The 12,580-nt window shown below is 39.7% G+C and overlaps 1 protein-coding gene across 1 annotated transcript in view; it reads left to right on the top strand.

The window, feature by feature from the left end:
- Positions 1 to 12,580, top strand: part of COL23A1 (collagen type XXIII alpha 1 chain) — a 471,275-nt gene that overhangs the window by 351,928 nt on the left and 106,767 nt on the right. The window contains exon 3 of the mRNA XM_074292316.1: positions 5,688 to 5,732. Coding sequence (XP_074148417.1) covers positions 5,688 to 5,732 — 45 coding nt within the window. The remainder of the gene's footprint in view (positions 1 to 5,687; positions 5,733 to 12,580) is intronic.

The following is a 12,580-nucleotide window of genomic DNA, read 5'->3' as shown; positions in this document are numbered from 1 at the left end:
ACCAATGACACAGAAAAAGTTTAGAAACTTAGAAAAGCATAAAATACATATGCATATATGTTTCCCTCTCTTCCTCTCCTCTCAACATATTTTACGTTTTAATACCATAATAATTCAGACTTGTTCTCTGGTACAAAGGAAGGGCCAAAAACTTTTATGCAGATTTTCTAGATCACAGCGTATTCTGTCCCCTATCTGGCAATCTCTCCCCCCACCACCATCATCACTAATCCACTCTATGGAAGGGATAATTGTATTTGTATGCTTGTATCCATTGGGCAGCTAGATGGCACAGTGACCTGGAGTCAGTAAAACCTGAATTCCAATATGATCTCAGATACTAGTTATGTGAGCCTGGGCAAGTCACTTACCTCTGTTTGCCTCAGTTTCTGCATTTGTAAAATGAGCTGAAAAAGAAAATGACAAAAGTATTCTAGAACCTTTGCCAAGAAAATCCCAAATATGAAGAGTTGGACACGACTTACAACAACTGCACAACAACAATCATTTAGTCCATCAATCAGCATACATTCATAAAGCATTTACTATGTATGTATTGATGTGCAGGGACTGTACAAAGTAGTTCTGGATTTACAAAAATAAAAGTGAAATAGTACTTTACATCCAATGGAAGAAACCACATCCAGATATGTATTAATGTATTAAAAGTTAAATACAAGATAGTTTTAGGAAGGAGTATGCAACCACAACAAAGGTCAGGAAAGGCTTCTTGTAGAAAGGGACACTTGAGCTGAACCTTGAAGGAAACTAGGTATTAAAAAAGGTGGAGATTAAAAAAAAAGGTACATTCTAAGCATGGGGGATAGCTAATGCAAAGGCCTGGAGATGGGAACGACAGTATCATGTCCACAGAACTGTAACTAAGTCAGTCTAGTTGGATCCCAGAATATGAGGGGAGCATCACATGCAAGATATCTGATTGGAAAGAGATTTAAATGCCCAGCAGAGGAGTTCATATTTAATCTAAAGGCCATAAACATGGTGTCTATTGAATAGGAATATTATCACTTTAGTAGCTAAGTGGACAAAGAGAAATTTGAAGAAAGGTTCCCAATGAGGAGGTTTTTGCAGTAATTCAATGGGGAGGTAAGAAAGCCTCAAATGAGGGTGGTGGCTGCAAAAACAGAAGGAAAAAGATAGATATGAGATATGGAGAAACAAAATTTGTTAATTGACTAAATGATGTTACATACTTTTTTTTTTGGTGAGGCAATTGGGGTTAAGTGACTTGCCCAGGTTCACATGGCTAGGAAAGTTTAAGTGTGAGGCTGAATTTAAACTAAGGTTCTTCTGACTTCAGGGTCAATGGTCTATCCACTGCCCTCAACTGACTAAATGGGAGCATGAGTAAGAAGGACATTGAGCTTGACAATTTTGGGACTGGGAGAATGGTGCTACTGTTAACAGAGAGGGGAATGGTAGGTTTGCATAGAAAGTTTAGTTCTGTTTGGGGGGATTCTGGGTTTGAGATGCCTTTGGGTTATCCACTTGGAAATGTGGTTCACTCTGAATATAAGCTCCTCAAGCTAGGAATCATTTCATTTATGTAACATAATGCACAGTATATCATAGGTACTTAATAAATGCTTATTGATTAATTGAGGGTAGAATTAAGTTCCCTTCCCACTGACTCAGTTCAAAGGAAGAGAACTAGGGGATAGAGGGTGCATGCTGTCTGCTATCTGGGCCAGATGCTACTTTGCTCAGCTGTCACCAACAGAAGATGGTCACTTTGGCTCAGTCAAGGACACAAACACATTCTAAGTGCCAGGTGAGCAGCCTGGCTTTTGGCTCCTTCTTGTGCCTCTATTCTGCTCAGAAATGGAAAACAAGGCCTTTTCTGCACAATTCCAGCTCCCCTTTTCCTAGCTCTAACCTGGATGGCTCATTCTATGAGTATTAACACTAATAAAAGCAGTATGCTTTTAAGAATGCACTGAGCTAAGAAAAGCAATAGAACATTGCATTTGGCATCCAAAAAACCTGGGTTCAAATCCTGATCCCACCTTAAGATATGTTGCTATCTGTGAGTATATAGTATTTGCTATACAGTACATCTTGGGAAACCATAAAGGAAGTAAATCGCATAACCTTTCTGAGCCTCTGTTACTCCTTCTGGAAGATGGGAATGGTAATATCACATTCCTGGCAATGTATTTATAAGGATTAAATGTATATAATATCTAAAGGAGTTTGCCAAGTTTAAAACAGATAAATGTAAACACAGGTTATTGCTTTTATAAGCAGACCATCAAGACAGAAACATTTAGAATGATCTGAAGCCTTGCAAAACCACCATGAAAACAACCAGCCAGGAATGGCTTCTCTTATCCTTGCCAAGAAGTACTGCTATGCAGGGGTGTGGATGGAGAGGTAGCTTTGGCCCAGACTCTGTCTTGGTTGAGACACCTTGGTCAGCTCCCTGTTGCTCTATGGGTCCTATGCAGACTGCCTTGACTATTATTTTGTTTAGGAGGAGAGTGGGAAGGCAGAAGGAAGGTGAAGGGGAGGCTGGGGGTTTTAGAGGGAGCCCTTTCTCCTCAGCTCAGACTTCTCAGACTAGGTAAAATGTGCCACCAAAGGAGAGGAGGCCTAACAAATCCATTAGTTCAGCCCCTCCCGGAAGCAGGATTTTTCCATCTGGATTGAGTTAAAAGGTCAGTAGCAGCCCTGCTCAGGGGGCCACTTGCTGCGCCATGCGAGCTGGCAACTTTGATGCTGAGGCCCATTCTCCTCCTTCCTCAGGTTCACCAGCTTCTCTTCCCTCCTCTTCAGACACATCAATCAGAGGAAAAGCAAGAGGGGCTGAGCTGAAACCTCAGGGACACATTTCCTGGGCAAAGAACAAAGGGGGGGGGGAATTCTGTGCTCCTGACTGAAAGTTCAGGGTTCCCATTCGCTATCATACACTCTCATTCTCTACAATGCACTACAGTCTGTGCTAACATCCCATCACTATATCCTCTCTGGTTCTGAAAACTAGTGATTGGATCCTAGCCATAACTAGTCAACACGGTGTGGATTACTACTCCAATCCAGCAAGCACACAAGTCCCCACTATGTATCAGTACCACACTAGGCTCTGGGATCACAGACAAAAATAAAAATCCCTGTCCTCAGGGAGCTTATGTTTTATTATCCTTGGTATAAAGAAAGCGCACTGAACTAGAAGCCCAAGGACCTAAATTTGAAATCTGGTTGTAACACTTCCAAACTGTGTGATGAATCACTTTACTCCTCCAAGCTGCAGTTTGCCTATCTGTAAAATGAAGATGCCCACCTACTTCCTCCCTCATAGGATTTTCACGAACAAAGTCCTTTGTAAACCAAAAAGCACTATGAGAGGCATTATGATATGGTGGAAAGAGATCTAGCAGCTAAGTAAGAAAAGCCTATATTCAGATTCTGCCTCTGATATGAATTAATTGGGACAGTTAGATAATGCCATAGTACTTAGAACATAAGCCCAGAATCAGGAAGAGTTGAGTTCAAATCCAGCTTCAAACACTTACTAGCTATATGATCCTGGATAAGTCACTTAACCCTGTTTGTCTCAGTTTCCTTATCTGTAAAGTGAGCTGGAGAAGAAAATGGCAAATAATTCCAGTCTTTGCCAAGAAAACCCCAAGATAGAATCACAAAGAGTTGGACATGACTAAAAACAACTGAACAACAATAAAAGTCACTTAACTTTTCAGTGTCCTTAGGAAATTCTATCATTATGAGTAACAGGTGTAGAGCTGGGAGAGACCTCAGAAACCACCTAGTAAAGCTCCCTCACTATGACTGAAGAAACTACCATATGCCAAATGCTAGGAATGTAATCAATCAATAGACATTTATTAAGCAACTACTATATACCAAGCATTGTTAATCCCTGAGGATACAAAAAGAGACAAAAAGCAGCCTCTGCTCTCAAGGTTCCACTGGTTACTGACAGGTTACCTTTTTGACTATTAGAAGTTTTCCTTATCCCAACCAGCCCGTTAAATTCAGAGGAACATTGCATAACTTCCATGCAGAATTAAAGAATGGAACCAAGAAATCCATCCCAGAAAAGAGGGATATTGACAGAATTAGATTCCAGATTGCCAGGGCAAGACAGTATCTCTGAAAATGCGAATTCTGGAATCATAATTTTTCCTCTACCTGTTGCTTCCTGGGTGAAGCTCAGCAAACACTGTCTTTCTTTTAGCCTTATATGTTTTCTTCCTCTGTAAAAGAATAGCAAAAGAATAGATGATTTTAAAAAAAGGAAAAAGGACCCTCATGTACAAAAATATTTATAGTAGTTCTTTTTTAGGGTGCCAAAAAATTGGAAATTGAGGGGATGTTCATCAATTTGGAAATGGCCAAACAAGTTGTTGTATATGATTGTGATGGAATACTTCTGTGCTATAAGAAATGATGAGCAGGCAGATTTCAGAAATACTTGGAAAGATCCATGTGAACTGATGCAAAGTGAAATGAACAGAACCAGTAAAGCTTTGTATACAGTAATAGCAATATTGTGTGATGATCAGCTATGAATGTTTTAGCTCCTCTCAGGAAAACAATCCAAGCCAATTTCAAAAGACTCATGGAAATTCTGTCCACCTCTAGAGAAAGAACTGACGGAATCTGAATGCAGATCAAAGCATATTATTTTCATTTTCTTGAATCTTATTTCTTTTTTCTTTTTGAGCTGCTTCTTCTTTCACAACATAAGCAATGTGGAAATATGTTTTACATGACTGCATATAAAAAAAACTTGCATCAAATTACTGTTTTCAGATTAGAGGAGAGAGGGAAAATAATTTGGAACTCAAAATTTTGCAAAAATTAATGTTTAAAATTGTCTACATATAATTGGAAAAAATACCAGAGAAAGAGACTAAATTATTTTAAAGGTCCTTGATATTTCCAAATTCTATTTCATATATGCCTATTTCATATATGCCACCAATCTCAGTCTTGGGAAATTTTCCCCCCAGGAATACATTTATTTTATTTTTTTTATTAACACATATATTTTAAAAAGAAAAATGGTTTTATGTCCATATTTGTCTTTCTCATAAGAATGACTCTGGAGAGTATTACCTGTTTTGTGTTTGGGGGTTTTTTGGTTTATGATTTTATTGGTAGAGAGAACATTCCAGGATGAACTTCCTCCTTTCAATATAGATCAGCATCTGCTTTGCAATTTATATTTTTAGAGAACTTCCTAATCCCTACCCCCACCCCAGATGTCCAATGTCTTTACCCAAGGTCACATAGGATTTTCTGTGAGGACTTGAACCCAGATCTGAAAGTTGGTCTCTATCCTTTATATCACATCCCCTCCCAATGGGGCAAGGGGAAAAAGAGATTGGAATTAAAAGCTCCATAAACACTTATCAGTGAATGCATGGGAGCTGGACTACAGCCGAAGGAGTATGAACAAGAAGGAAAAGTTTACTGGGGGGTGACAGCTGGAAAAAAGGCATATTTCTCCCCGCTCCCAGAGTGAAATCAGTCCTTTAGGCTGCTAGGAAGTTCCAGCCAGAAGCCTTTTCCCAGCTGGTTTGTGGAGGGGAAAATCCTAAACCAGAGGGAAGATGGGATTGAGGGGAGGGCAGGTCAAGGTTGACTTAAGTGTGGACTTTGTTTCACAACTAAACATCCCTCCTTGTCTATCATTTTCACAGGACCCCCAGGGAGGCGTGGAAAACCTGGAAGAAGAGGAGATACCGGTAAGCCTCCTTGTTTCTCTCTCTTCCTAAAATTCCTCTCTAGAGGAAACTACAGTAAACAGAAAGTCACATAGTAAAACCAGATTATCAGAGAAAGCTGGAATCCTTATCTGAGACACTTAACTCCCACTTCCAGATCCAGAGAGTCATTTTGAGAGAGCTGAAGCTCTCCCTGATTGTGAGGGTGATTTTTCACACTGCTCTTTAGGAAACCTTTCTTCTGTGCTTCTTCCATATCACTGGCCTTTTCCCTTTCACTCACTGACCCAGATCTTTATTTCCTCTCATGGTTGTTGTTGGGTGTTTTTTTTTTCCATCTTTCAAGAAGAAACTCATTTAACTATTTAAGCATGGTAAAAAATAAATGAAATTAGAGCCTGATGCCCTAAGTTCAAATTTTGGCTTTTCCACTCACAGGCTGTGACTTTCTTTGTCCTTTCACTTAGACCACTTTCCAGTTCCATTGTCTGTCTTCTGTGAGTAAATAGTTGTTTGCTTATTGTATCCTAGTATATACTTAATAAATACCTGTTGACTGATTGACTTCATTTCTCTAAACCTGTTCCCCCATCTGTAGCATAGAGATAGTGAATGACTCTAAGGTCCCTTTCATGCTCCAAATCCTTTGAGAGCAGTGATGTCGCCAGAACCACACCAAAAAAATGTGAGTTTATCATATCGGGGATATGATAGTCTCAATTGTAGAGTTCAGCAGTGCAGGGGTAGTGGTATTGTAAGCCCAGCATTTGCCTCACAGGAAGTCACACCTTCCATCTAAGTCTCTCCAAACTGGGATGGGTGGTAAGAGGAAAATTAATCACTATACAAGCTCACATTGTTATTCTCCAGCTCAAGAAATGCTGATGACTCTAAGAGAAAATCCAAATTCCTCAGCTTGGGATAACTCTAAGGTTAGGAAATTTTTCCTCATATCAAGCCTAAATTTACCTTTTGGCAATTTATAGCATCATAGAATTGCAAAATTTGAGGGGAAAAAAAACGATCTTGGAGACCAAATATCCCACATGAACATTCCTATTCTCTCATGACCCTTTTCTGGTTCTGCTCTCTGGAGCCTAACAAGAGATCTAACGATCTCTTTTTTTCCCCTCATATGATAATCCTTCAAATATTTGACAATAACTGACATAGTCCCTTCTCCAACACAGTGTACTCTCCTTCAGACTAACTGTGCCCAATTCCTTCACCTGATGCTCCTGTTACATGAATTCAAGGTCCTTCCTCATTCAGGATGCCCTTCTGAATGCTTTCTAGCTTAACCATGTCCTTTCTAAATTGTAATGTCCAGAACTGCACACAATTTTTCAGGTTTAGTCTGATAAGGGCTGGATTTGGCAGCCCTCATTTCCTGAATTCTGAATACAGACCTAGTTAACATTAACTTCTTGCAAACCATATTCCACTGTTGACTCATATTGAACTTGCTGGCCCTTGATACACTCAAATCTTTTTCAGACTGTTGCTCTCTAACCTTCCTTGTGTGATCTTAGACTTATACTTAGAAAAATAAGAGGTAGATTAGTCCACTCTGCTTTATCCTAGCATTTCTCTCCATTCCAGGATTGGGGGTGATTACAAGTAATTCTTTTTCAAAAATTATCAGAGAAAGAAGAATGAACCCAATCATAGAATGTTTCTATGGGAATAGGGAAGACTGGAGTATTAACCTCTGGGCACCACATTTGAGGAAACAGTGACTACCTGGAGATAGTCTGGGAGACTTATGACTAAAATTTAAAAAAAAAATTAGAGAATTTGTCCCCATCATGAGCAGCTGAAAGAAATGGGGATGTTTAACTTGGGAGGAGGGAAACTTTAATGGAAATTGGCCAGTCTTCAAGCATTTGAAAGTCTGTCTTTGGTTAAAAAAAAAACTCATTTTCTAGGCCTTTGAAGACATAGTTAGATGCAGATTTGACTGCCTATAAGAAGCTACTACTTCTTGACAATTAGTCTATTATACACTGGTATTGGGCTGTTTCATGAAGTCTTCCAGTAGGGTCTAAATGACATCTAATTGGAAAATGTTGTGAAGAGAGTTCTGGTTCAGGCATGGATTATAAATGAGAGGTTGGACAAGATGGCTCCTGAAATTTCATCCAACTCAGAAATTCTATGATCCAATCCAATTCAACAATCACATACTAAATACTCATGAAATTTCCATTTATTTCTTTTTTAATACATATAATTTGTACTTATGTGTGTAGATATTGTTTCCTCTGAAAGATGTCTAATAAGCAATTGGAGAGGTTAGAATGCAGGTCAGGAGACTGGGTAGGGCTGGACAAAGATCTGAGAATCATCTGCATAGAAGTAATCATTGAAACAATGAGAGCTGATGAGATCACCAAGTGAAATAGTTGAGAGAGAAGAGAAGAGCCTGGAACAAAAGCGTGGATGATGTTTATGATTAGCTAACATCCAGCAAAGGAGACTGAGAAAGGACCATCAGATAGGAAGGATGAGAACCAGAAGGGATCAATAGCATAAAAACCTAGACAGAAGAGAATGAAGGGATGATCAGCAGTGTCTCAGGCTAAAGATAAAAGCAAGAAGCATGAAGATCGGGGGAAATCCATTATCTTTGTCAATTAAGAAATTTTTGTGACTTTAGAGAAAATCACTTTCATTGAATGATGAGGTCAGAAGTCATACTGTTGAGAATTAAGAGAAACGGAGTTACTAATCATAGATAGCCTTCTCAATGAACTTATCCACAAAATGAGATCTATATGAAGACAGGTAGTGGGGATGGATGGATGGATGGATGGATGGATGGATGGATGGATGGATCGAGTTGAGAATTTTTTTTAGGATGGGGGAAATAGGGACATGTTTGTAGGCAGCAGGGAAGTAATCAGTAAATAGGGAGTTATCAAAAATAAGAGAGAATAGAGATGATAGAGGTAGCAATTTACTAGAAAAGACAGTAAGGAATAGAATCTGGTGCATATGTAGAGGGATTTGCAATGCCTCCCGACTCTAACCCTAACCCTCCCACCTCCCACCTCCTGAATCTAACCTTAACCCTTCTTGGGAGGCAATGGTGAAGGAAGAGAGAGGGGGATTTGAGATGAGGAAGAGACCAGAATAGAAAGAAAGATGGTCTAATTTTTAGTGAAATATGAAGCACAGACTTTAGCTGAAATAGGGTATAGGGGAAGAGAGCTTTGGGAATATTTGAAGAGGGGTTAAAAGTTATGAAAAAGCCATGAGAATGATATAGGAGAGAGTGGATTGTTTAGGGGATGTAAAATGATTGCCTAGCAGCAGTGAGGGCCCAGTTCAAGTTCTGTAATTTGTAGTGGACCCAGTCAAACTAGTTGCTGCAGATGCGCTCCATGGTTCAAGTTGCATCACTGACCACTACTAAGTGACTCTACTAATCACAAACTCCCACATGTTTAGTTCATGCCATGAGCAACTCACCAGTGACAAATATAGTGCAGTCACACACTTGTTAAGGTGAATGATGGTACTTTAGACTTGTGTCCATCTTGGCATTACAGAACCTCAAGATTGAGAGGAACGTCACATCCTACCCGCCTAAGGAAAAGTCCCTTCTGCATCACCCCCGACAAGTGGCCACTCAGTCTCTGCTAGTCTCTTTTAGTGAAGAGGAGCCCAGTGTAACCTAGAACAGTCCATTTCACTTCAGAAGAAGCTCTGATCATTAGAAGATTTTTCCTTACATAGAGCCAAAAACCTGCCTATCTGCAGCTTTGACACATTGCTTCTCAACCTGCCCACAAACATAAAGCACAAATCTAATCTCTCTTCCATGTGGCAGCCCTTCCAATTCTTGAAGAGAGGGATCATGTCCTTAACCTGACCCCCATCCTCACTCACCTCTTTTCTTCTCTAAGTTAAACATCCTCATTTCCTTCACCAAATCAAAAACAAACTTCCTTCCCCATGTGGATATGTTTGCACAGATACTGATATATTGGTTTCAGAGTCTCGCCACTTCACCCAGGTCCCTTTTCCTACCCAGACCTATGCAGATGAATACACTTTTGTTTAGTTGGTATGATAGAGACAGCCTGAGAAACCTGTGTCCAAAACTTCCCAGAGGCCAAATATGAGAGTCTCTTTCAGGAAGCAAAGTGCTAGCCTGAACCCTGGGAAGGGAACTTTCTCTTGGAAAATGTGGGGGGGGGGTCCTGGGAAGGGGAGAAGGAGGTTGATGCATTTCAGAGGCAGCTAGGTGGTACAGTGGATAGAGTACTCTACCTAAAATCAGAAAGAAGAGTTCAAATCCAATCTCAGATACTTACTAGCTGCACTACCCTGGATAAATTACTTAATCCTTTTGCCTCATTTTACAGTCCTGTTTGCTAACATTTTAACTGTAAAACAGAAATAACAATAGCACCTACTTCCCAGGATCGGTTCAAGAATTAAATGGGATAATATTTGTAAAGCATTTAGCACAATACCTGGCACAAAGTAGATGCTTAATCCCTTCTTTCTATATAAATAGACATAATTTAATCTCCTTCTCCCTCATTGAGATTTGACATATACATCCAAAGACCTTGTTCTCACCCTGGCAGCACAGGGCCGTCCCTAAAGTCTGCTACCGTCTTGGGTGGAAGGCTGAGGAGAGAAGGGAGGGGAACAAGGGGGACAAGTCAAAACACCAATCTATTAGATTCCAATGGATCATAGAGTCACATATTTAGAATCAAAAGTTAGATACCATTAAATCCAACCCTTTTATTTTACAGATGAGGGAATTCCAATACTGAGAAGTTAAGTGACTTGTTCAGATTCACATAATCTTATGTCTGAAATAGGATTTGAATCTAGATCTTCCTGATTCTAAAGCCAATGCTTTACCCACTGTATATGCTGCTATTGTTGTTCAGTCACGCTAGTCATGGCCAACTCTTCATGACTCCAATTTAGGTTTTCTTGGCAAAATACTGAGTGGTTTGTCATTTCCTTCTCCAGCTCATTTTACAGATGAGGAAACTGAAGCAACAGGGTTAAGTGACTTGCCCAGGGTCATACAGCTAATAAGTGTCTTTCTGACTCCAGGTTTGATACTATCTCTATTGTACCATCTCACTGCCCCCTATAAATACTATCTTAAAATTCCATTGTAGAGAACATGAGTTTTATGGAAATGTTTTGCATGACTTTACATGTGATTTATAAAGGGAGTAAGGAGGACTGGAGAGAATCTGGAATTCAAAGTTTTAAAAACAAATGTATAAAATAATTTTAATGTAATTGGGAAAATAAAAATATTAAATACAAAAATAAGTAAATTCCAATGTAGAATCATAGGCTCACAGATTTAGATCTGAAGGTCCATTAGTCTAATGCCCTCATTTGACAGATTAAGAAACTGAGACTGAGAGTTGTAGACAATTTATAAATACACAGAACTGAACAGAGAGTCTCACTGGATCTCCACAATAGCCACTTTTAAATAAACACCCTAGCTGCCTGTTTCTTTCTCCTTTGTGGAGCTAATTTTCTTAATTCATCATCCTACTTAGTCATTCAACATACATTTCTGAAAAGACCTCTTCATCTACTTCCACCAGAATTATTCTTTGATGTCTTATCATGGGAGGAGGTCGAAACTGAACCTGGACCCACAAAAGCAATGCCAGACTTCACAGACCAAACCAGGTTGGAAAGGCTCCAAATATGAGCCCAGCAATGGACTGGGGGAGGGGGCAGGGAGGAGGACCAGCCCGCCTCCTCCTCAGGAAAATTAAACATATGACTTCCCTTACAGATCACTTAACTAGGTTAGAAAGAGGCTTCAATCCGCATCAGTGGAAGGATCTCAAGGTCCACCCTGAGGAAATCAGAGATTGTTAAAGTGTTATAGTAATGTTCTATGCCCAAATGTACAAGAAGACCACCACCACTATCATCATCATCTCATCATTGCATTTATATAATGCATTAAGATTTGCAAAGCATTTTATATGTATTATCTCATTTGATCCTCATAATGACCCTAGGAATTAGGTGTTGCTATCATCCCCATTTTACAGATGAGGAAACTGAAGCAGACAGAGGTCAAGTGATTTTATCAGGGTCATACAATTAGTTAAGTCAGATTTGAACTGAGGTCTTTCAGCCATGGGTACAAATTTTTTTTAAGTACAATTCATGTTCTTTCAGTACTGAAGTGTGCTGTGTGACCCAAACACAGCTTCCCATAGGACCTAGTTTTATCAAACTCTTTGATTCATTTTATCTATCTGCAAAATGGGTGCATAAGTCATTGGAGAGATTTACTCAATCATGTACATGCCCCTACAAATCTGATGCAGAAGTAACTTTGTCCCTGTTCCAAGCAGTCCTGTTGGGAAATTATTACCAAAGAACCTTTTCTTAGCATAGCTCTTTGTACACGGGTGTTCCCAGAAGTAACAGTGAGCACAAGACCACACTACTCTGTCTTCTGTAAGCTCACCCTTTCAGCCTCACCTCCAGAGTCATAAAGAAAGCTAATTTCTAGCTTTGTCATCACCTCCCCCTCCCTCTCTCCATTCCACTGGAAGTATCAAAGAATGACAGAATCTCCAAGCCAGATGTTGGAAAGAGACATTCATTAAAAGTCATCTGGCTCGGCCTCCTATCCAACATAAGAATTACCCAGATAGCATCCCACGATTATTAGTCATTCAGCCTTGGTTAGTGGTGAGCTCATTACTTTTTGAGACTCCCATCACCATTGTCAGCATAAGTCTGATTTTGAGGAAACTCTTGCCAATATTGAGTTGAATTCTTCCTCCCAGAAAATCCTACCTTTCTGTGCTCTGGAGTTAAAAAGAACAAGTCTGCTCTCCTTT

This window comes from Sminthopsis crassicaudata, chromosome 2 (assembly GCF_048593235.1).
Source record: "Sminthopsis crassicaudata isolate SCR6 chromosome 2, ASM4859323v1, whole genome shotgun sequence".
Taxonomy (NCBI): domain Eukaryota; kingdom Metazoa; phylum Chordata; class Mammalia; order Dasyuromorphia; family Dasyuridae; genus Sminthopsis; species Sminthopsis crassicaudata.
Note: the sequence above shows the minus strand (reverse complement) of the source record. Positions and strands in the feature narration are given on the sequence as shown.